At 44.9% G+C, this 23089-nt stretch overlaps 1 protein-coding gene across 11 annotated transcripts in view; it reads right to left on the reverse strand.

The window, feature by feature from the left end:
• DGKZ (diacylglycerol kinase zeta) overlaps nt 1-23089 on the reverse strand; it is a 146759-nt gene that overhangs the window by 43492 nt on the left and 80178 nt on the right. For 8 of the 11 annotated variants that reach the window (XM_081163761.1, XM_081163763.1, XM_081163767.1 and 5 more), the window contains 5 exons: nt 9332-9440; nt 8081-8176; nt 5753-5830; nt 5146-5202; nt 2570-2638 (listed from right to left, as the gene is read on the reverse strand). In XM_081163761.1, the coding sequence (XP_081019887.1) occupies nt 2570-2638; nt 5146-5202; nt 5753-5830; nt 8081-8176; nt 9332-9440 (409 nt within the window). Of the gene's footprint in view, nt 1-2569; nt 2639-5145; nt 5203-5752; nt 5831-8080; nt 8177-9331; nt 9441-11240; nt 12128-22987; nt 23059-23089 lie in introns of those variants that run through there. The other 3 variants (XM_081163762.1, XM_081163759.1, XM_081163768.1) reach the window with 2 other exon arrangements.

Below are 23089 nucleotides of genomic sequence, written 5' to 3' on the forward strand. Positions count from 1 at the left end.
AGACTATTTATGTATGTGACCACGGCTGCGCGGATGTTATTGACTCAGAGATGGATAGAAGATAAAGTCCCGACCAGAGAAGAATGGCAGATTAAGTTGATGCATTATGCCAAAATGGCAAAAATGACCAGAAGAATCAGAAATCAGGAAGACCAAAATTTTAATAAGGAATGAGGGAAATTTATAATTTATCTTAAAAACCATTGTAATCAGTTAAAATCATTAGTAGGATTGGAATAACACTCGTAGTTTAATCGTGAATTTTTGATATAATGGAGATGTAAAAGGTTTGGATTATTATAAAAGATGCAGGAGGAAATGACTAACAAGAGGACCCACAAAGGGGAGGAGGGAAGCACAGGAGATTCTTTGGAATCTTGTTTTTATGTTGTATGCTGGATATGTGATTGTAAAACTTTAATTTGAAAAACCAAATAAATAAATTTATTTTTAATAAATAAATAAATAAATTTAATTTAATTTAATTTATTTATATCCTGCTCTCCCCAGCCAAAGCCAGGCTCAGAGCGGCTAACAACAGTAAAAATAACACATAAAATCACAATCAATTAATTGAAATACATTCTAAAATCAATTCATTCTAAAATCAATTCAAAATCAAATTAATGGCAACCATTGGGCTGGAGTGCTATGAGAATTACAGAAGGAGGGGGCCAGGCTGCGCCTTGGCCAAAGACCTGGTGGAAGAGCTCTGTCTTGCAGGCCCTGCGGAAAGATGTCAAGTCCCGCAGGGCCCTAGTCTCTTGTGACAGAGCATTCCACCAGATCAGGGCCACGGCTGAAAAAGCCCTGGCTCTGGTTGAGGCCAGCCTAACCTCCCTGTGGCCCGGGACCTCCAAGATGTTTTTATTTGAAGACTGTAAGGTCCTCCATGGGACATACCTGGAGAGGCGGTCCCGTAGGTACGAGGATCCTAGACCGTATAGGGCTTTAAAGAAAGAATATATTGTGGACAAATATCCTTCATCAGACACATAACTCTTGTCCCAATGTGCTAGTCTTTATAGGACCAAAAGGAAGTGTATTTCCCCTCCTATAGTCAGGGCTTTCCCCCCGGTGAGTTCCGGCTCCTCTTTGGTGCATTCTGGCACCTCTGTAGCATGGCAGCATGGCGCTTGGGACTGCACGACAGAGGCTGTGAGTGGAACACTGACTGGTGGGGCGCGGAGAGGTGAGCTCAACAACTTTGGGTGGGTTTCTGAAAATGGTCTGTGGGTGAGAACCTTGCCATGAATCTCAGTTATGACACGGGTGGTTGTTGTTGCTGTTGTTGTTAATGTGATTATATAATTATATAACAATTATAATACGTTGCTGTTGTTTGGAGGAGGAAAACTCTGATCCCTCAGTGCCTTGCAGAATATCTTGGGGAGAAGAAAAGGCTAAGGAGGAAACTCTACACAAATCCAGATTAGAGTCCCTAAGACTGTTGAATGGCACCTTGTATGCCTCCTTCCAGCAACTCCTGAAGCCAAGCTAGGGTCAAATACATTCGGTGCTCCTCATGCAGTGGTTTGACTTCACCCCGCGAGGCACACTCTATTGTCTCTCGAGACAAACAGATGCCAACAATGATAGTAACTTATTTCTAAACCACCCATCATTTGAGAATCACAAGGCTGCATACGACAATAGTAATAATAATAATAATAATAATAATAATAATAATAATAATAATAATAATAATAATAATAATTTATTATTTATACCCCACCCATCTGGCTGGGTTTCCACAGCCACTCTGGGCGGACTCCAACAAAACACTAAAATACAATAACCTATTAAACATTTAAAGCTTCCCATGCAGGGCTGCCTTCAGATGTCTTCTAAAAGTTTGGTAGTTACTTTTCTCTTCGACATCTGGTGAGAGGGCATTCCACAGGGCAGGCGCCACTACCGAGAAGGCCCTCTGCCTGGTTCCCTGTAACTTGGCTTCTCGTAGTGAGGGAACCGCCAGAAGGCCATCGGTGCTGGACCTCAGTGTCCGGGCAGAACGATGGAGGTGGAGGCGCTCCTTCAGGTATACTGGATAGAGGCTGTTTAGGGCTTTAAAGGCCAGCACCAACACTTTGAACTGTGCTCGGAAACGCACTGGGAGCCAATGTAGGTCTTTCAGGACTGGTGTTCTATGGTCTTGGCGGCTGCTGCCAGTCATCAGTCTAGCTGCCGTATTCTGGATTAGTTGTAGTTTCCTGGTCACATTCAAAGGTAGCCCCACGTAGAGCGCATTGCAGTAGTCCAAGCGAGAGAGATATATATTAAAGCCAGGCAATTCAAAACATATTGTGCAGAAGACTCAAGTTCTCTCAAAAGCCTGAAAAAACATGCCTTCAGATGGAAACAAAGAGGTGATACTGAAGAGGCCTCAGAAAGATGTGTAGCAGTGTCAGAAAACAAAACTTCAGTACTGTATCGCTTCCCAGCAACTGAAGCGCTTGATATAAGCTCAAGTTGCGTAAGAAACTTGATCTGAAAAGGTTTTTTTGCAGATCTCAGTTCCAGCTTCATTGTACCCTTCAAGCTATATCCGCACAGGTTTCCCCCTCACCTTTCCACACTGTCGACATTTCCCTTCCTGACGTCTCCGGTGTACCCAATGATGCCGCACTACTGTAGGCTGTGGAGAAACATGTGAACAGTTTAAAGGACGAGGAAATGGGAGAGACACATATACCGTCCCCTGAGCACACATCTAGGCTGGGATGCTTAGAAGCCAAGGCCTCCAATGCTGCCTTGACAATCCAGAACAGAGTAAGCCACCTTCACCTTCCCCTGCTTCAGAACCCCCTCAAACTCAGAAAGTATGCCTCAGAGCCAAACAAGGACAAATGCAGAGCACTTCCAAAGGAAAGTATTCAGCGCCCATTACTGAAGATGAAACAAGTACTTTCTTTTTAAGATGCACCAAACACAAACTATTCAAAACAATATTACATGGCATTGAATACAAGAATAGTCTACCATCTACATATTTGCCGCGAGTAATACCTCAAGGCTATGAGCAAGCAATCCATGTTACAACACAGAGAGATTATGCTATATGTAGCTTTTCTTTCTGAAACGAGGTTAAATACACAGGAGTAACAGGCAAGGCTGTGCTTAGCGGCAAAAGGAACAAATTCCTGGTCCCATTTAACAACATGGATCCTCACGGCTTCAAATTTATTAAATTGTTAGAAGTCGAATGAGTATAGGCTGTTTAGTGAAATTACCTTAACTTAACCACAACATGAGATAGCTGCTCATTTCATGGTTATGTCGAAAAAAAAGTTCTGTGGGATGCAATCTGTAGCTTTGAAGGTGGCTGACAGGATGATTTTCAGCAATCCTATGCACTAAGACTTCTCTCATTGACTGAAATCAATGGACAGGGGCAAAGAGCAGGGCTTTCTCTGCAATTAAGTGCCCTCTCCCTTATTGGATTTCTCACTCTTCCCCACCACACCGCCCCGTTGCAAAAAAGAAGAAAAAAAGGCCTTACTGGCTATCTTTGTCTCTCAGAAATTAGCTAAAGGCATTTTATTTCAGCTGGTGTTCAGAGGCAGAAACAGATGCCAATTTTATGATAACTTGTTATTTTTTTATTCCCTGTAAATGTTTAATTGTTTATATATTTTTATGGTTGTTAATGTTTTACTACTAACTATTGCTCTATTCTTAACTGTAAGCTGCCCCAAGAGCCATTTTATAAGGGCCATGTGGTAGGATATAAATGCAATACATACATAAATAAATTTGTGCAAGTATTCAGCAAAGACCATAATTTACTTTTTTCCCTAGTCTCTGTTGAAAGCGAACGCTGCAAGCACGGCAACTCAGGAAAATGTGACCAGGTATTTATTTTTACATCTTTTCCTGTACAATCTTCTTAACATTTCTTGATTACTCAGATATTCACCAGATTCACTCCAATAATGATCCTATTAGGAGTCACAAAGGTGAGACTCAAAGATAGGCTGCACTTCTAATCCCACCAAGCCAAGAGAAAACACACCAAAAAACAAGTCAGGATAAAACCTAAGGGTTACCATAGTGACTTGGTTACTAAGAATGAGAATTACAGTGGTACCTCGGAAGTCGAACGGAATCCGTTTCGGAAGTCCATTCGAATTCCAAAACGTTCGGAAACCAAAGCTCCTGCAGCCAATCAGAAGCTGTGGAAGCCACATCGGATGTTTGGGTTCCAAAGAACATTTGCAAACCAGAACACTCACTTCCGGGTTTGCGACATTCGGGAGCCAAAACGTTCGACTCACAAGGCGTTCAGGGTCCAAGGTACGACTGTACACCTTCCTCCACTGGGAATGCTATGTCTGTATGTTAAAATTGCTTGGCTCTTTAAAAATATGTTCGAAGGAAGATTCCTTTAGGTCTACATCCAGTTTGAGAGCTGGTGCAAAGTCTGTTCAGGTGAAGCACAGGTTCAAGTTTTCTCTATGAAGCTGTAAGCACGTGGATGTGTTAAAATCTCACTTCAAGTATGGACGCTGCCTGACGGTTTGCCAGTATGGATACTCATTGGCCCAGCCCTCTACCTTTCAGCACCATGGAGAGTTCTCTTCCTCTAGGGACTGAATTAAGTGGTGGAAGTATGCCGTGACTAGCCACGCACTCCCCAGCATGCACCAGTCCCTTCAGAGGTTATTACTAGTAGCTCAAGAGTAGTCAATGATGTTTTTGGGCTACAACTCCCATTACCCCTGATCATTAGTCATACTGGTTGGTGCTGATGGGAGTTGTAGCTCGACAGCATCTGAATGGCATAACACTGGCTACCTCTGTACTAACTGGTAAATTAGTTGACTCTTTCCTTAGATTAGAAAACTCCACTCATTACTATAATGTATCAATAATAGATAATGGGTGGCATCTCACTGTTGTACCTCAATGTGCAAATTTTCAAAAGAAATGCTCAGGAGGGATGGGCCATAGTGAGTCTTTTACTGCTCAGACACATGTTAGCACCTCAAGTTCAGGGAGGTATACAACTTTAAACCTGGCTATGGGCAGTTTGTCACCTCAGAACCGAATGAGGCCAAAGATTTCACAGCCACCTGCATCAAAGGGTGCATGCACACAATTTCCTTGTGCTACAGATCAATAAACAGTCCACAAAGCTCTTACCTCTCGGACATTTCTTGATCCAGATTCCCTGAAGGAAGGCTTGCATCGAAAATTTATCTGTGGATTTAACAGAAAGATGGGTGGAAAGCTTTGTTGTTGTTGTTTTTTAATATAACATAAAATGTGAAGCATTTCTGTCCTGCGAGGACTACATTATTTGCCATTCCCTCTTTCCTCCCACTCAGTCCTCTCAATGAATAATTGAGCATATGCACATATGAGATTACTTTATATTGAGTCAAGCCATCAATTCATCTAGCTCAATACTATCTATTCTAACTGGCAGCAGCCCTGCAAGGCCTCTCACAGAGGCATTTCCCAGCCCTGCTGCTTGAAATCATTTAAGTGGAGATACCAGAGACTGAACCCAAGGCCAGCTGGGTGCAAAGCTATCGGCTTTGGCATCTCTAAATGCAAAAGTTATTTGCCTACAGAGTCAAGAAGGAACAAAATATGACAGAGGGAGCTTGGTTCTTAGGAATTTCTCCTAGCAGGCATATAAGCGTTCATGGAAATTGGATCTGGCAGGAACGTTCCTTTTTTTAAAAGGAGGTTGATATCCCATCTCTCCAAGCACAGGCCAAGAGCTTAACTAGATTTTACTCACTTTCTCTAGCTGTTCTATGCAGGGTGTGTGGACTACAATCTTGCAGGCAGCACACTTGCGCTTGGAGAGAGGTTTTTGCTGCAAGACAAGGAAGACAAGAAGTTTACATCATCTGCGAGGGACTGGCAAGCCTGCAACAAGCTCAACACTCAAATAACTGTTTGTGCAGAGAAGAAACCATATGGAACACACAAGTGTAGGGTAAGAATGCTGCAGGTAATGGCTTCCTCTTCGTCCTTCCATCCCAATATATGCACCAGGGGAGAGGATGGAGATGGAATGGATTGTGCATGGAGTGCATTACCTCCCACTTTTGTTGGCCTTAATGAAGCAAATGGAATCCAGGCACTGAAATATATTGACCGACTGATCACAGCCCCCTACCCGCAAAGCAAAGGGTGCCATCAAAGGGATAGCTGGAAATATGTATTTATTTCTATCATTCTGTATACTTGAGGTGGGTTCTCATTTCCCCCCAAAAGCCTTATGAATTAAAAACATAAAAACACCATGCAATCAGGGGGAGAATTACAAGCTAATTTAGATGAATTTGCATCAAGGAAGTTTCTTCCAGCTCTACAAGATAAACATAAAGCTTGTGATTGCATTTCTGCCTGCTTTTCTTTATTTCTAAATCTTCCTGGAAAGCTTTTTCAGTGTGACTCACCCTTTTGAGGCAGCCAAAAAAGATACAGGCGCACAGTACAAAAGGGGGAGGAAAATCCTGAATTCTAATACTAGGAAGATACAGTGGCTAGAATGAATAAAACTCATTTAAAGCAGTTTGCAGAATTTGCTACTTTAAAAAAAAAAAAGTTGGGAGGGCAAGGAAGGTCACCAAATGCTGAACAACAAGTATGCAGAGATAAGGAGTGTGTGGACATTCGGCAGAATTACCAACTTATCATCACAGAATAACAGAAGTGTAGAGTTGGAAGGGTCCCTCGTCCAACCCCCTGCAGTGCAGGAATATCAACTAAAGCATCCATGACCTCTGCTTAACGAAGGAGTGTCCACCACCTCTTGTGATGTTTAGTTGGAATCTCCTTTCTTGTAACTCGAATCCACTGGTTTGGGTCCTCCCCTCCAGATCAGGAGAAAACAAGCTTGCTCCATCTTCCATGTGACAGCCCTTCAGATATTTGAAGATGGCTACCAAACCTCCTCTCCATCTCCTCTGTTCCAGGTTAAACATACCCAACTCCCTCAACTGTTCCTCACAAGGCTTGGTTTTCAGACCCTTGATCATCTTGGTCACCCTCCTGCCCATCTAGCCCACTATTAAGAGTGGCAATTCATTCAAGGCCCCAGGCAGCGTTGCCACCTCCAATCTTTTCTAGCGAGTGATGCTGGGGGAAATGAGTTTGGGTCCTTACGGGCGGTATTCAACTGGGTTTTACCCAGAATCAACCCACTTATTCATATTCATGAATTTCAATGGATCTACTCCCAGTAAAACTTAGTTGAATTACCACCCTAAGGACACAAAGCATGTACTCTGCCGCTGAACCATCGTTCTCTATAACACATGAAGCTGCTTTGCACAACATGACTAGTTTGCCCTTGCACTGCTTTCCCTCAAATTGTTAAAAGAAGATATGGGCAGGGTGGGGGGAGGCGGGAGAAATAATTTTGATCGGGACCTTTCCATGAGCAAAGAGTTTAAGCCCTGCTTGGTGGTGCCAATCCAGTTCAGGCCCTCTACCTTCAGGTTGGTGTTTTTTTTTAAGAGCTACAAAAGAACAACCTATGGAGCAAATATCACATCTAGTTTGACCCAGAGGCTGTTGCCTGACTGGCAGCAGTTCTTTGAGACCCTTTTAAATGGAGCCGCCAAGGACCTTCTGCACAAAAAGCTCACGCTCCACCACCAATACATTGCCCCACTTTTACTTAGACATTTTTGTAGAAATACGCTGTAAATGTGCAGGTTCTCTCTGTGCAGCTAATAACACTACACACACACACACACACACACACACACACACACTGCAATTCAAAACAATAAGCAGAAAGGTTTCTCATGTTCATACTTCCAGATTTTTTGCTAGACACCATATCCCACAATGTATGCTAAGTATCCTTTAGAAATCACCAGGTGCCAATACCCACTGCACAAATAGAAGTGATATGAAGGGCCACTCCCCCCCCCCCCGTACACCACCCTCATTTTCCCCAAAGAAAAATATTTGCTCTCGTAACCTCTGCTTGATGGTGTTCTGGGATGTGCAGTTTAAGGCATTTTTTTGTTTCCTCCACTAGATGGTGGTGCAGACTCACACAAAAATCAAGGTGACCAGTTAGGGGCATCCTCTTGCCAAGACTTACCAGCATTTTTGCAACACAGTTTTGTTCCCCCACATAGCAGAAGTCCCCAGAGACATTGGTTTCAAACCAAATGTGCTCCCCGTAAACTGCAGCCTCCTGAAAGACAGAAGTAATGTTGTCATTCCACAGTACTGTTGCAGGGTCACACTCAGTTCAGAACCTACCCACAATTACATCCGGTCATTAGCTTCAGGGGAACTAACTTGACTCTCCACTTCAGCCCCACAGATGAACTGAGTCAAAACTACACATTGCTTTAACCAAGCTTCTTTTTGGCAAGACTCCACCGCCACACACATGTCTTGGCATCATCCTGTTGCACATTCTGCTTTCCTGTGCCCACCAGTTATTTGCCATTGACCTGAAGCAGGCACAAGGAAAGGATTTGGTTCAGCCTACAAGCACGACATGAGACACGGGTGGCGCTGTGGGTTAAACCACAGAGCCTAGGACTTGCCGATCAGAAGGTTGGTGGTTCGAAACCCCGCAACGGGGTGAGCTCCTGTTCCACAGTCCCTGCTCCTGCCAACCTAGCAGTTCAAAAGAACGTCAAAGTGCAAGTAGATAAATAGGTACCGCTCCAGCGGGAAGGTAAACGACATTTCCGTGCGCTGCTCTGGTTCGCCAGAAGCGGGTTAGTCATGCTGGCCACATGACCTGGAAGCTGTACGGCGGCTCCCTCGGCCAATAAAGCGAGATGAACGCTGCAACCCCAGAGTCAGTCAGGACTGGACCTAATGGTCAGGGGTCCCACCTTACAAGCACGACATACCAATGGCTCTGATCAATGGGAAGCATAGAATGGCCAAATACTTTCAGGTATAGATATAGGGACAGGAGGGGACTTGCCAAGGTGGCAGGAAATAAACAGATTTCAACACATGGCTCCCATTTGACCTTCACAGGTTAGCTTTGAGTTCACCCACATGGCAGCTTCCCATGCTGCCTGTTGATTGCTGTAATGCAGAGCACAACCAGAGCTACAGGAACCATCCTGTGGAAACTCAGGTACCATCACTCCAGAGAAATGCACTACTTGTTTCCTGACCAGACCTGCTTGGCTTCAGCAAGGCTGATGCATCAAGTGACTTGACTTCAGACTACACCCTGGCCAATGATACCCTTGCTCCAGAAAGCCACCTATGTGTGGATTTGTACTGGGCAAAACTTATGCAGCCAAGCCAATGGGAAAGAACCCATTCATTATCTTTCCCTGCTCACCTCCCCCCAAGGGGAGAAGGTAGAACTTACGCTCCAGTCGACAGTACTGCGGATCTCCCTGTCTGAATCACTTCTCAGGGCTAGTGGGGGGGTTGGCTGGGCAACCAGGTGCTGGAGACCAGACTTGGCAATAGCTTTTCTGAAAGACAGGAAGATTATCCATAAAAACACCTGGAATCATATTAATCATTATTATTCCTAAATGCAGCATTTGCAAGCCTTCTGGGGGGAAAGGATGCTAAAAAGAAAGGCATTCCATGTGTTAATATCAATTCAAAAAAGCTGCCTAAAATGAGGCAGAAATTATCGGAAATCACAGAGCAGGTAATACTTACCCAACTCAGAGGTAGGCAGTAAGTTTTATTTTCTACCTTGTGGCAGTGAAAAACAGACTATTCTTCACAACTGCTTTAAGTCATGCCACACAACAACTACTAATAAATGCCAAGTTACTGGCAAGCTGAAATTTACCATGTGGATTTTGTACCATGCCACTGCAAACACCAGCCATGAAGAAAGGCACGTGGTGGTTTAGTTAAAAAAATCCAAGTGGCAGTTGAATGTATACTATTTCCATGAATCCTTCCTCCCAAAGGGGTGTGTGTGTGTGTGTGTGTGTGTGTGTGTGTGTAGCATATTCCATGAACAGATCACTATTCTCTCAAGTGGATGAAGACTAATAACACAATAACACAGGCTTGTGAGACTCCTGGGAAGATGAAACAGAGCCTAGGTTTCCTGCTGCTTCCGAAGCAAAACATTCCAAGGCTAATTGGGGTGAGAGTGGGAGAAGCAGCTGGGTATTTTAGAGCGCACATTTAAGATCACACATGGGTTTTACTCTAGATCAATTCATCAAGGACAAATCAAATTCGTGTTTTTTGTCCTCCTCACAATGTATGTGTGTGTGTACACACACGCGTGCGCTCACACACACACATTTTTATCCCATCCTTCTTCCAAGTAACTCAAAGGCTTTTACCCTCAAAAACTCTCGGATACAGGTGAGGCTGAGAACACACAAATGGCCTGAGTTACCCCAGTCAACTTTGTAGCTAAGCAGGGATGTGAATCTACCTAAGTCAAACATGGTAGCACTACACCACACACAATCAATGTTACAGTCATAAAGGTCCTTCAAAACTATTACTATTATTAATAATATTTGCCACTTCTGAATGCTTTTCCTATTCTCTCTCTCCCTCTCTCTGTTTTTGTGTGTGTGTTGTGAAATTGTGTAAAGGGACATTAAAGCCATACATGTAATCTTTTGTGTGCATCTTAATACATTAATTGGTCAGAGCTGCTGCTTGTTTCATACAAAGTCCTTTTACAGGACTCTGGCTCCTCCATCATTCAAACACCATATCCAACTGGCAATTCTTAGCCAAGGTAAAAGGCAGCCTGCAATACCAAACAGACTTTGTGGGAAGATGCAGGAAAACAGCCAGCTCTTTGATGGAAGAGCACCCTCAAGGACCACATTGAGGATCCCTTTTCCATGACAGATCCCTTATTCAACCACATTACGCCACTATCCGGGGTGGGGGAACAGGAAGCAGGGAGGGAAGGGTCACGGCAGCCAGGAGACCAATGCAATGCAGAGGTGTAAAATGTCACAGTTGGAAACTCCCATGTTCAAATCCCTGCTTGGCTATGATGCTTAAGGGTGTCCTTGGGTGACTCACTTTCTCTCAGCCGAATGAACTCAGAATTTCTTGGAGGAAGAGCCAGACAGAAGTGCAACTGGCAGAAATGGGGGAGGGGGAGAGACCCACTGCACCTGTCCTGTTCTCAGAAAGACACAGCTCAAGCGTGCTTCTTTCATAACTGATCAACCTGCAAGGAAGCACTGTGGTTGTGAGTCAGGGCTGTGCTGGTCCTCTCCCCTCCACCTCTACCCCAAAGAGCTTAGTACCCCTGAAAAAGCCATACATACGGCAGTAGGGCTCTGCAACCTTCAGGGGAGTCGCTGCCGCAGCCATTGTGGGCAAGATCCATTCCCAGGCATTTATGGGTAGTCAACGCCAGCCAACTGGTCCCAAGAGGAACCTTCCACCTCCTGGCAGCCCTCCGCGTCCTGCATGACTGGAGCAAAGCACCCGGCTTGGGGGTTTCACTTGAGCGCCGCCTCTGGCTCAAGCATCTGTAGCGGCCTTGAAGCCCGTAGGCTGCTCTGCTGTGCACAAACTCTGCTGGGAGGAGGTGGGAGGACCTGCGGCGCAGGTAATGAGGGTCTCGCAGGAGAAGCCTCAGGTCGTCAGGGTGCTGCGTAGCAGGACCAGGACACCGCGAAAGCTCAGCTTGCAGCTCCTTCCTCTCCTGCTCTGCTTTCAAGCCAGAACCATCAGAGCCTGAAGAGGCAGCTTCCTCACTCCAGTCACTCTCCTCAAGCCCCTCCTTGGGGGACTCTGAGCTGGAGCTCTCAGTGCAAGGCGACTGCCTCTTTCCTTCTGCCTCATACACCTGGATGAGGCTGGCCAGCAGCAAGGAGGGCCCTATGAGATGAGTATCTATGGTGCGTACTCGCCCCCCGCGCTTCTTCTGGACGGAAAACCGAGGACTCAGGCGAGGGGTCGTAGTGCTGGATCGCCTCCTGCTGGAGCTCGCCCTGCGCTTGTGCCGGGAGCCCAAGCAAGACAGCCCTTGCAGATGAGCGCAGGATTTGCGGCGGTGTTGCGTTAGGGTGGCAGAGGGCTGGCCCACCACAGAGCGCCGCCTTGCTTTGCTGGCCGGCAGGGCCACCACACTGGTGCGCCGGGGCCCCAGCGGCGCAGTCTTCTTCCTGAAGTGCCTTTTGAAAAAGGATTCCATAGCAAATGGGGGCTGTTGACAAAGAAACCAGGTGTTTTAAATGAGGACTCACCCTCCCTCCCACCTACCTAACCTGGCCTTCAAGATCTAAATGAAGAAATCATGGGGCACCCCAGACCCCAAGCACTACTTGGACACCAGCCCCGGCCCTCCCCGACCCTCCAAGCTCCAGCCAATTCTTTTTGGCCATAACCAGTCCCGTGTCAGCTTCTGACGCCCAAACAATAAGACATCTAGTACCCTCTCACTCAGTGGAGCCAAGTCACCCAAAATATCCAATTCACCACACAGCACTAGGGGAAGAGGAAGGGGGAGAAAGAGAAAGAGAAAGAGAAAGAGAAAGAGAAAGAGAAAGAGAAAGAGAAAGAGTTTCACTTATGGGGAGATTACTGAGCCAGAAAACTAGTACTGGTGTTATTATTTGTGGCCAATCTGAATGTGGAAAAATGCAAGAACGGAAAACGGTGCTGAAATGGCTACCATGTGACCATTGGTGGTTCCCAACACAAACTCTGAGGCACATGGGTGAAATCTAAGTGTCAGCGAGTCAACGGTTCATACTAAAAGGAGGTGCTTTGGCTCCATGGACTTTTTCTGCATCTGCTGTATCCCATAACGAGCAACAAGCATTTATATAAAGGCACCACCACTTGTATATAAACACGCAAAAAAAATAGGAAGCAGCTAATCTTAAAGGAGGTGTCAAGGATAAAAGCTGCTCAGGCTACTTCTGTTCTATTTTAAAACAGCCTGGGCCTGAGTGCAAACAAAATACACGTTGCTTCAATCTGCTTCCTGCTTGTCAACTGTACACAGAAGATCAAAACTGGAAGAACAGAACATTTTCCATTTCGTGAAATTTGAAGCTGAGTTTAGAGAATTTGGTCCAATAAAAAAAACAGCCAGAAGCAGACTAAGAATGAGACAAAAGATGACAAAAGATGCGTCTGTGAAGCAATAGCAGAGCTCTACTGATGCCTAATAATGGAACAACAGGAATTCTTTTTCTTTTCACTACTTGCCAGCACTCACTGATCGGGTGAATAGATGCTCAATGAATAACTGCTCAGAGTTCTAAAATACAATTGTACCCGAGGTCTCTTATCTTTCTGTATCTGCAACAAGCACTCTGTTCAATCACAAGTGTAAAGCACATTTTAGGTCCCTGTTAGTCATTCTCTCTATATGATGTGAGTAAACGTCAAAAATATTGCTTTTTTTCAAGCAACAGTAATTCTTAATAGTCAGAAGCATCCAAATCTCACTGCAAGGCTCAGCAACCATTCCAATCTGCAACTGGATATTCATACGTTCTGTGCAAAGCAAAAATGACTCATGTTTCTTGATTTAATCTATAGCTCTAGTTTTGATAGGATATCAAGAGACAGTAATCTGATGATATCCAGGTATCCCACACACCTGCCATGAGGCCAAAACTTTTCAGAAGTCTGTTAAAACTGGGCAGGCAGATTATGTGGCAGTTACCCTGCATTAGCATTGCTTTCAAGCAGTCACTTTCCACAGCAAGTAATTAGAGATTCCTTTAGATTTGTGTTTAGCTCCTACATACAGCAATGAAAATGTCTCTGTCACTTAAATCTGGGCAGCCCAATTTGTGTATTATACAATTTGTTTGCTAATTATACTATAAATACGAGGCATTTTCTAAGAGCTGCCCCTTGCACATGCTACAAAAAGTTGAGAAAGAAGCAATGGAAAACTCTTCTTGCCTTGACATTTGCTCATGGCACTAAATAACAGTCCTCTATTACTCTTGCATTATTTGTATAGTGAAACCAGTTATACACAACGTGCCCTTTCAGCTGTCATTGTTCCTTAAGGCTGAGAACACAGCAAAGCATGCGATGAGACTCCTATGGTAAAGGTAAAGGACTTCTAGATGGTAAAGTCCAGTCAATTTCAACTATAAGGTGCAGCGCTCATGTCCACTTTCGGGCTAAGGGAGAAGGCGTTTGTCTGCAGACAGCTTTCCAGGTCATGTGGCCAGCATGACTAAACCGCTTCTGGCACATGGAGGACCGTGGCGAGTGCCAGAGCGCATGGAAACGCTGTTAACCTTCCCGCCACAGCAGTACCTATTTATCTACTTGCACTGGTGTGCTTTCGAACTGCTAGGTTGGCAGGAAGACTACTATGACAGGCTGCTGTGTCATATTGTCCCTGCTCTTGCTGCTTCACATTTAAAAGTTACAAGGGGGAATCCCTGCTTTTCTCCCAGATTTTGAAACCTTGGCAGAATAAAGCACTCTCCCTTAGCCTGTAGAATTCAGCCCAGATTTGAAGGAAATATAATACCTTCACAGTCAGCAGTAGTAAAGCTAAAACTACACAAACTTTATTGGGAATAAATGCTGGCTTTTTTTCTTCAAATCTATTCAATTCAATTGTGGATAGGATTGCTGCCTTAAACATATATTTAAACTCATTAATTTTAAAAAATCAGCTTCGCAGCCAGGGTTCATTGTGCCTCCCCACCCCTCCTTGTACAGCAAACACATGTGCATTAACTTTCCCAAGCACCTGAGTATTATCTGTCCCTTTGATTCTCAAGAGAACATTATGGGTATTAATGGTTTAATCCTTTCACATCCAGATAGAAATGCAGTAACCTTTTTGTACCTCCTCTGCCAGCCTCCAGCACGCAGGATAGTAATAATTTGTTTTGGGGTTTGGTGGGCTTATTTACAAAGCTGCCTAACACTATCCTTTCACTCCAGCGAACTGAATGTTACTGAAGATTCCCAAGTCAAAACATACACTGAAGATCAGTAAGAGACCACACAGGGATAATTCATTCTCAATTTTAGAGCCTGTGCAGTGTGACCACAGGTAGACCATAAGGGAAGTTATGGCCCACTGAATTTGGCGAGATTTGCTCCTGAACCATTGGTACGAGTGCACAGAAACATATTCCTGATGTGAATAAAAGTTTTCACGGACTTTAGTCTGTTTGTGACAGTACAGCATGTGCTGGTATCCCGTCAGAGCTTTGAAATACTCATTATGGCATAAACTTTTGTGTGCTATAGTGCACTTCATCCTGCATCTAACAGAGTAGGCTCTAGTCCGTGAAAATTTACACCACAATAAATCTCTTAGTCTTTAACGTATCATAACACTTAGTAGGTTTTGCTGCAACAGCCTAACACAGCTACCCCTCAGGAACATGTTGCTGAAAACTGAGTTTCGGAACAAATCTGTTGTTCTAGTACAGTGGTGCCTTGCAAGACGAAATTTATTCGTTCCGCAAGTCTCTTCGTCTTGCGAGTTTTTCGTCTTGCGATGCACGGTTTCCCATAGGAATGCATTGAAAATCAATTAATGCGTTCCTAGGGAAACCGCCTTCAGACCAGGTCCGGGGACAGTCTGTCCCCGGACCTCTTCTGAAGGCTGGGGGGGGGACAAGGGCTTTTCTTCCCACCCCCAGCATTTTAAAAAACCCCGGGACAGCGGAGGACTTCTCCGCTGTCCGGGCGATCTTAAAATGCTGGCGGGCGGCATTTTAAAATCGCCCCGGGACAGCGGAGGACTTCTCCGCTGTCCGGGGCGATTTAAAAGCCCCTGGGAAGGCAGGCAGGGGGGACAAAGACTTTTGCCCCCCGCCAGCCTTCAGAAGAGGTCCTGGACCTCTTCTGAAGGCGGGCGGGGGGCGAAAGTCTTTGCTCCCCCCCGCCTGCCTTCAAAAGCCCTCCGGGACAGCGGAGAAACGCGCTGTGTTTCTCCGCTCTCCCGGGAAGGCAGGCAGGGGGGAACAAAGACTTTTGCCCCCCGCCCGCCCTCAGAAGGTGTTCCCGCCCCGCCGCCCGGCTTCGGAGCATCGTTCCGAAGCTGGGCGGCGGGGGCAGGCTTCTCCCCGCCGCCCCTTGCTTCAAAAGAGGTCCGGGGACAGTGGGAAGCGCTTCCCGCTGTCCCCGGACCTGGGGCTGTGGGGAGAAGATCGCTTCTCCCCGCCGCCCCTTGCTTCAAAAGAGGTCCAGGGACAGCGGGAAGCGCTTCCCGCTGTCCCCGTTCCTGGGGCTGCGGGGAGAAGATCGCTTTTTCCCCGCTGTCCCCAGACCTCTTTTGAAGCAAGGGGCTGCGGGGAGATAGCTTCTCCACGCCACCCCTTGCTTCAAAAGAGGTCCGGGGACAGCGGGAAGACCCGCTGTCCCCGGACCTTGCGGGGCAAGCTTCGTTTTGCGAAGCAAGCCCATAGGGAAATTCGTCTTGCGAGGCAACTCGAAAACGAAAAAACCTTTCGTTTTGCGAGTTTTTCGTCTCGCGAGGCGTTCGTCTTGCGGGGTACCACTGTATATTGTTTAGCTTTAAGTTCATAAGTTTATTGTTTTAGTGATGTATTCCATCGGAGGTTGACCAAGATTACAAAGTCTGCCTGCCTATGGGCTGGTTTTCTTGAGCTGGCCATCCAAGACTGCAGTGGGCATCACATACAGCTCAATAAAGGCAATTCCTGAGGAAGCTGGTGAGAACTTGGTCAAAAAACTAGCTTTAAAATGCTCTGTTCTCAAGAGTGGATACTGAGGAGGAAATCTAGTGTTTCTAATTAGTTGCAGGTCCCTTGAGTCAATCCCTAAGTAGACACTTATTCAAGGTTAAAGCAGAGCTCAGTTCTGGAAAATAATAATAATAGACTGAATCATCTTGACAAGCTGCTTTCCAGAGTTGGTTTTCACCTAGTTCCATATAGCACAGTGCATAAAAACACTCAATAGGCATAGTAGCATTTTAAAAAATATATATACTTTAAGTAAACTCAATCCACTTTTGTCTTAATTGCTGGCCACCCAGATTCCGTACGAAGAAGAGCTGCTGATATTCTTGATCGTAGAGAGTATAGCTTCCGTGGGGGGGGGGGAGGATATTTTGCACCCAAAACCTTAATGACGTGTGAATCAGTGCCACAGATTTCAATGCCGTGGCATAGAGCATTTGAGCAAGCACTTTCTTACCAAGTATCTTTAGGGCAGGTTCCATTACCTTCCCTCCCTTACTCTAAATGAACTTAATCAATGCTCCTATGGTTTTTGTGCTTTGACTTTCAATGCCTCCATATGACACTTTCCAAGAGAGGGCTTCGCTAAAGGGTACACCCAGGTACAGTGGTACCCCGCAAGACGAACGCCTCGTGAGACGAAAAACTCGCAAAACGAAAGGTTTTTTCGTTTTCGAGTTGCCTCGCAAGACGAATTTCCCTATGGGCTTGCTTCGCAAAACGAAGCTTGCCCCGCAAGCTCCGGGGACAGCGGGTCTTCCCCGCTGTCCCTGGACCTCTTTTGAAGCAAGGGGCGGCGGGGAGAAGCGATCTTATCCCCGCAGCCCCAGGTCCGGGGACAGCGGGAAGCGCAGCGTGTCTTCCCCGCTGTTCCCGGATCTCTTTTGAAGCAAGGGGCTGCGGGGAGAAGCTATCTTCTCCCCGTATCCCCTTGCTTCAAAAGAGGGGACAGAGCGGCACCTCCCCTCTGTCCCCGGACGGTCTCCATAGGAACGCATTGATTGATTTTCAATGCATTCCTATGGGAAACCGTGCTTCGCAAGACGAAAAACTCGCAAGAAGAAAAAACGTGCGGAACGAATTAATTTCGTCTTGCGAGGCACCACTGTATCTAAATGAATTAGTCCGTTCTATAGTTTTCTGATCTAAACACCACTTATACCAAGGACTGTGTTTGCCAGAAGTAATAATCTTGGTTTTAGAGTAATTTATAGATAGGATTTCCTGTTTACGGTATATGCTGAACACCTCCACGAGATTTCTGAGGCCCAATCAAGAAAGCACTAAAATTATCTGCATACATCAAGACTGAGATCTTTCTGTTCGTAATTACTGGGGGGTGGGGGAGGTTGCATTGGCCAAATATGACACCAAATCATTACTATAAAAGTTAAAAATAGTGGGAGCCAGAAGGCAAACTTGCTTCATTCCTCTCAAAGTCTTAAAAGCATTGGTCATGCCATCATTTAAACCTACTCTGACCCTCATTTCTGTGTTACTGTACAGTTCTTGGATCAATAGCAGAAGTCTGCAGCCAACGTTGGCAATTTGAATTTTCTCCCAGAGTCTATTTCAATTAAGAGTCGAATGCAGCAGAAAGATCAATCTCAATGTATATTTCCTTACAATATGGTTCAGAGTAAAATACTGATCAATCTTCCTCTCAACCCTGCTTGTTCTTCATGAATAATGTTGTTACTTTGCAACCACTCTAACAATTTTTGAAGGAGATACCGGGAATATAGCTTTGCAGAGATGTCTAACAAGCTAATTGGCTGATAGTTTGTTGAGCATTCCTACCACCTTTCTTATAAATCGGGAAACTGATACGTCATTTTCCATCCAGAGGGCATTTGGCCAATGTTGTTTATAGTGGTAAATAAGCCACTCAGGATAGGCACCCAACCATTCTGCATATTCCTTATAGAGCTCAGGTGGAAGCTTTTATCTTCTCCAAGAGCTTTATTTTATTTTAAGCAGGAAACCGGGCCTTTATCTTATTATAGGAGGCTGGTTGTCATAGTCAGGTTGGTTTGAGAAATCCTTACACACTGCTGGTACATGTGATTGGGAGAAATATGGATACACTGGGAGAAATATTTAACCCAATCAGAGGCAAGAATTGAGGTTTTCTGTAGTGATCTCACTTCATTTAAACCCAAGAATTTGTCTTCCTTCTGCTCCATTACTGCTAGTCCCAATTCCTGCCTTTCCTTTGTAATATTCATGACACACATACACCTCCTTCCTATCTCTTTGGTAAACAGACTAGGACTATACAGTGGTGCCCCGCAAGACGAATGCCTCGCAAGACGGAAAACTCGCTAGACGAAAGGGTTTTCCGTTTTTTGAGCTGCTTCGCAAGACGCATTTCCCTATGGGCTTGCTTCGCAAGACGAAAAACGAAAACGTCTTGCAAGTTTGTTTCCTTTTTCTTAACACTGTTAATACAGTTGCGACTTGACTTCGAGGAGCAACTCATAGAACGCGGTGTGGTAGTTAAACTTTTAAAACTTTTGGGGGGGGGGTTGGATTTTGGGTTGGGGTGTTTGGAATTCAAGGACTTGGTGTTGGGGAGGGGTTTGCAAGAATCTGGAAGCTTGTGTGTTTTATGATTTTCTGTGACCATTGGGCCACTCTGCTGTTTTTTTAAAAAAATTCTGGATTTGAATTTCTGTGTGGTGGGTGGCTGGGAGAACAGTTGAGGAGGGGGTTCTTCAGCAAGAAGCAAAGAGTGGAAGAGGAACCTTCTTTGAGTTGTCCCCCAGAGTCTTAGAAAATGTACTGTACACTTTGTTGATTTTCAAATGTTTTTCTGTCATGTTTAGAAACTTAATTTATTGTTCCTTCAGTTTTTGAAATGCTCTTTACAGTATGTGTGACTTTAAAGAGCACTTAATAAACTCTTGTTGTACCAAATTTGGCTTTGTTTGGACTTTTTTTGACCATAGGAACGCATTAATTGAATTTCAATGCATTCCTATGGGATTTTGTGCTTCGCAAGATGAAAAATTCGCTAGACGAAAAAACTCGCGGAACGAATTAATTTCGTCTTGCGAGGCACCACTGTATTCATATAACAGCTGTCAAGTGAGGACACCCCTGTAGCCAGAGTGGGGCAAAATGATGCACCACCTCTCCTCTCAAGCTGTGTTTCCCCACCCTCTGGATTTGGGGGAATTTTTGTTTGTGTGTGACATGACAGCCTCCCTTTAAAGAACGACAGCTTGCTTTAAGAACAGGAGCAATTTACGAACAGAACCTCTGAAAAATTCAGTGAACAGGTCAAGACAAGTGCACAACAAAAGCCTCATCTGGGAGAGCCCCCCAAATTCTGCTCACTCAAGACTTTCCCTGACTGAGGGTGGGTTTTTCATTATCACAATCATCCTGTAATCCCTTAAGTGATTCTGAAAAAAACAGGCAGTGCTGATCCTTGAAGAGTTAAATATTAGAACTTTGTATTATGGGCTAATCTACCTCAGATTCTCTGCTTTTCAGTTTAAGTTGTGTTCTCTAGTCAGCCAGCAATAAGGAAGCATGCCTGCAGTAAAAAGTAAGAATTTGTTTATTCTGCAGTTATTATGATGAGCACAGGAGGATTGCTGAAAAGGTGTACTGTGAACCTACCATGGAGAAAGCTCACATGTACACAAAGTATTTTTATAAGTTTATAAAATGACATCTACAATGTAGTAAATATTTTACAAAGTTAAGGACTCTGTCTCACTGACTTCAACAAGTTATGCATATTTTTCTCAGCATCACTCTCCCTAAATGCTCAACCATGGTTGCATTGTAACACACTCTTACTTTGCTTTTAAACCTGTTTTTGTTTGTTTTGTTTGTATTGGTGTTGCGATACAATATTAAAATTTATTTTTTGAGATACCTCCTCACTAATTTTTAACCTCTAAATTACAGCATAAACTAATTTGTTTGCTTTACACCTTTTGGTATCCCCCTTGTTCACTGCATCCCTAACACCCTGGCAAAACAAAACATATGCCTGTCATTTAATTCCTGGTGTTCATACTAAACTTTCTGTTAACCTGCATAATTAGCTATGTAAAGGTCAGGTTAGCAAACTCTCTGTATTAACTTACATAACACTCCCCCTTTAGGAATGGGGCTGCCCCACCTATGGAGCTGAGAGAAGAGATCTTACATAAACCAACCTGACTTTCACGTTGAACCTCAACATGAGTTTCAAACCTTCTATCAGGCTGGCAAAAGAATTCATTTAACAATCAAGTTTTTTTTATGAACAAAACCCGTACTACATTTTGCCAAACTGAATGATATAATAATCTATAGTGTTTGTGTGATGAGAATGAAAAGCTTTAGGTGGAATTAAACATCATGTTATGGTGATCATCCTGTCATGACAAATATTGCAGCTTGCTAGGTGGAACGATCCCCACAGGCTGTTCTCCTGACACACACCCCTGAGCCAATTCTGGGGAGTGTTGGGGGAGGAGAGGAGAGGGGTGGAAGCCCTTACACAAGGCTTATGCTGATGGGACTTGAAGGTGAATCATGCTCTTTGTGTCTCTGAAACTGTAGATATCGTAAATATTAGTTCGTGTGAAGCAAAACTTATTTTTTATTATTAATCATTATATTTGTGGATTGGCTTTCCTCAGATACCATCGCAATGTACAATGAATAATAAGCAACAAAATTACATCTGAAACTAAAACATATTCAAAACTAAAATATCCACGAAGCATCAAACCACACAGCAGCTGCTGCATATCTAATTGAAAATGGCCTATTGCATTTACTCAGAGTGATGCTAATCCATACTGAATCTTTGCAGCGGAAATAAGAACATTTGTTGTTCTAGCATTTTTGCGTATCTGAATATGCTGCATAAAGAAGTCTTACAGAATTTATTTCTGATATCCTTAAAGTCAGGGGTGGGGGGAGGGGAGAAAGAGAGAGCAACACACAACATGCACACACAGTTTCTCTAAAGGCCCTGATTCCGGATCATAAGCCCTTTCACTAGCAAAGCTTGGGGCTTTGATCTGCTAATGATCTGTAATCAGGGTTGTGATAAGCTTAACTTAATGGGGCATGTTTTCCTTTCAAAAGGCAGCAGAAACTCCAGCTTAATAGCCAAGCTGGGTCAAGTCACACAAAGCATGTTCCTTCCTCTCAGCCTTCTAGCAGGAAGTGTGGGTGCCGAGATCAAGTTCCACACATTTCACTGTATCTTGCCTTATTCCTTAGAGAGCGAAGCAGAGCCAGGAGAAAGTTCAGTGCAAAGGGCTGTCAACTGAGATATCCCCAAATCCAAGGAGAGTTCCAGCTTGTTGCTCTGCACTGTTTTAACACCACCCCCTGCATACAACAGGCTTGGCAATCCCCAGCCACAACTCCCAACTCAGGAATCCTGGCAAGTCACTAGGCAGTTGACTACAAAGGCTCCAACCATCAGTGCCTTCTGAGAGTCTTTTGGTGTGTAGAATGAATGGTAGAATGTGGGTATTCCTGTGGCCCTCGGTTTGCCATTTACCCCTAGAGTAAGACACAAAGCCTGTTGTACTAAATGCAGCTAGCTTGGGACTGGTTTACTTTTGCAACACAGGTTAAGAGAGGTCACAGGAATGTCCATTTCTCTCCCTTCCAAAAGGCAACAGGCTGCAAAGAGAGCATATTGCAGGAAGGGCAGACCCTGAAGCCTGCCAAGTGGGGTTTTTCCTATAACATCAGCTACTAGCATCCCCAGGATCAGGAAACTGCTAGAAGTACAAGCGCTATTAATAATCCCCGCTGTTGACACAGGGACCTCGTGGGCTCTGCTCACTATCGCTTTGCCATCAGAACGCTAAAAACAGGCAGCCGCAGAGGCTTGGGAAGCTTGGCCGGGGATTCCGCTCCAACTCCGGTGCGGCTCACATGCCAGAGCTTTCCTTCAGCTCGTGTTTCCTTACTCCCACACCCTCCTGACATCCCAAGATGCACTTTCTCATACACGAAGCTGCCTTTGCCTCCCCTCTCGGAGATCCTCTTTCCACTCTAGCTGGGCTGTTGCATCTCCTGATCTGCAGCGGTTGCACCACACAGCACTCGACCATGCTGAGCTCGCCAAAGGCATGCGGAAAGGAGGAGGGCTTTCCTTGCTATGATAGTTGCCAGGGCCTGCGCTCCGCTAGATGCAGCGCACCAGATTAGATGGGCCATTTGTGGTTGAGCAGCATGACCGAAAGCCACAGTGGCTTGAGAAGAAGGAGGGTGTGCATTTCTCACAGGGTCTTCCCCTGACTCGACAGAGTTAGCTGGCCCGGCCCAGTTTCCCCTTTCATTTCCCAGTAAACGTGGCATATGAATCATACACCACATGCACCCACCTGGCACCAGAAACACGCAGGGGATGATCCTTGAGATGCAAAGCCTCTTGAATCATCTGAGGCACTCGAGTTCTCAGTTATTGGAGAGGGACACTCAACATT

Source organism: Podarcis bocagei (genome assembly GCF_964188305.1).
Source record: "Podarcis bocagei genome assembly, chromosome: 1".
Taxonomy (NCBI): domain Eukaryota; kingdom Metazoa; phylum Chordata; class Lepidosauria; order Squamata; family Lacertidae; genus Podarcis; species Podarcis bocagei.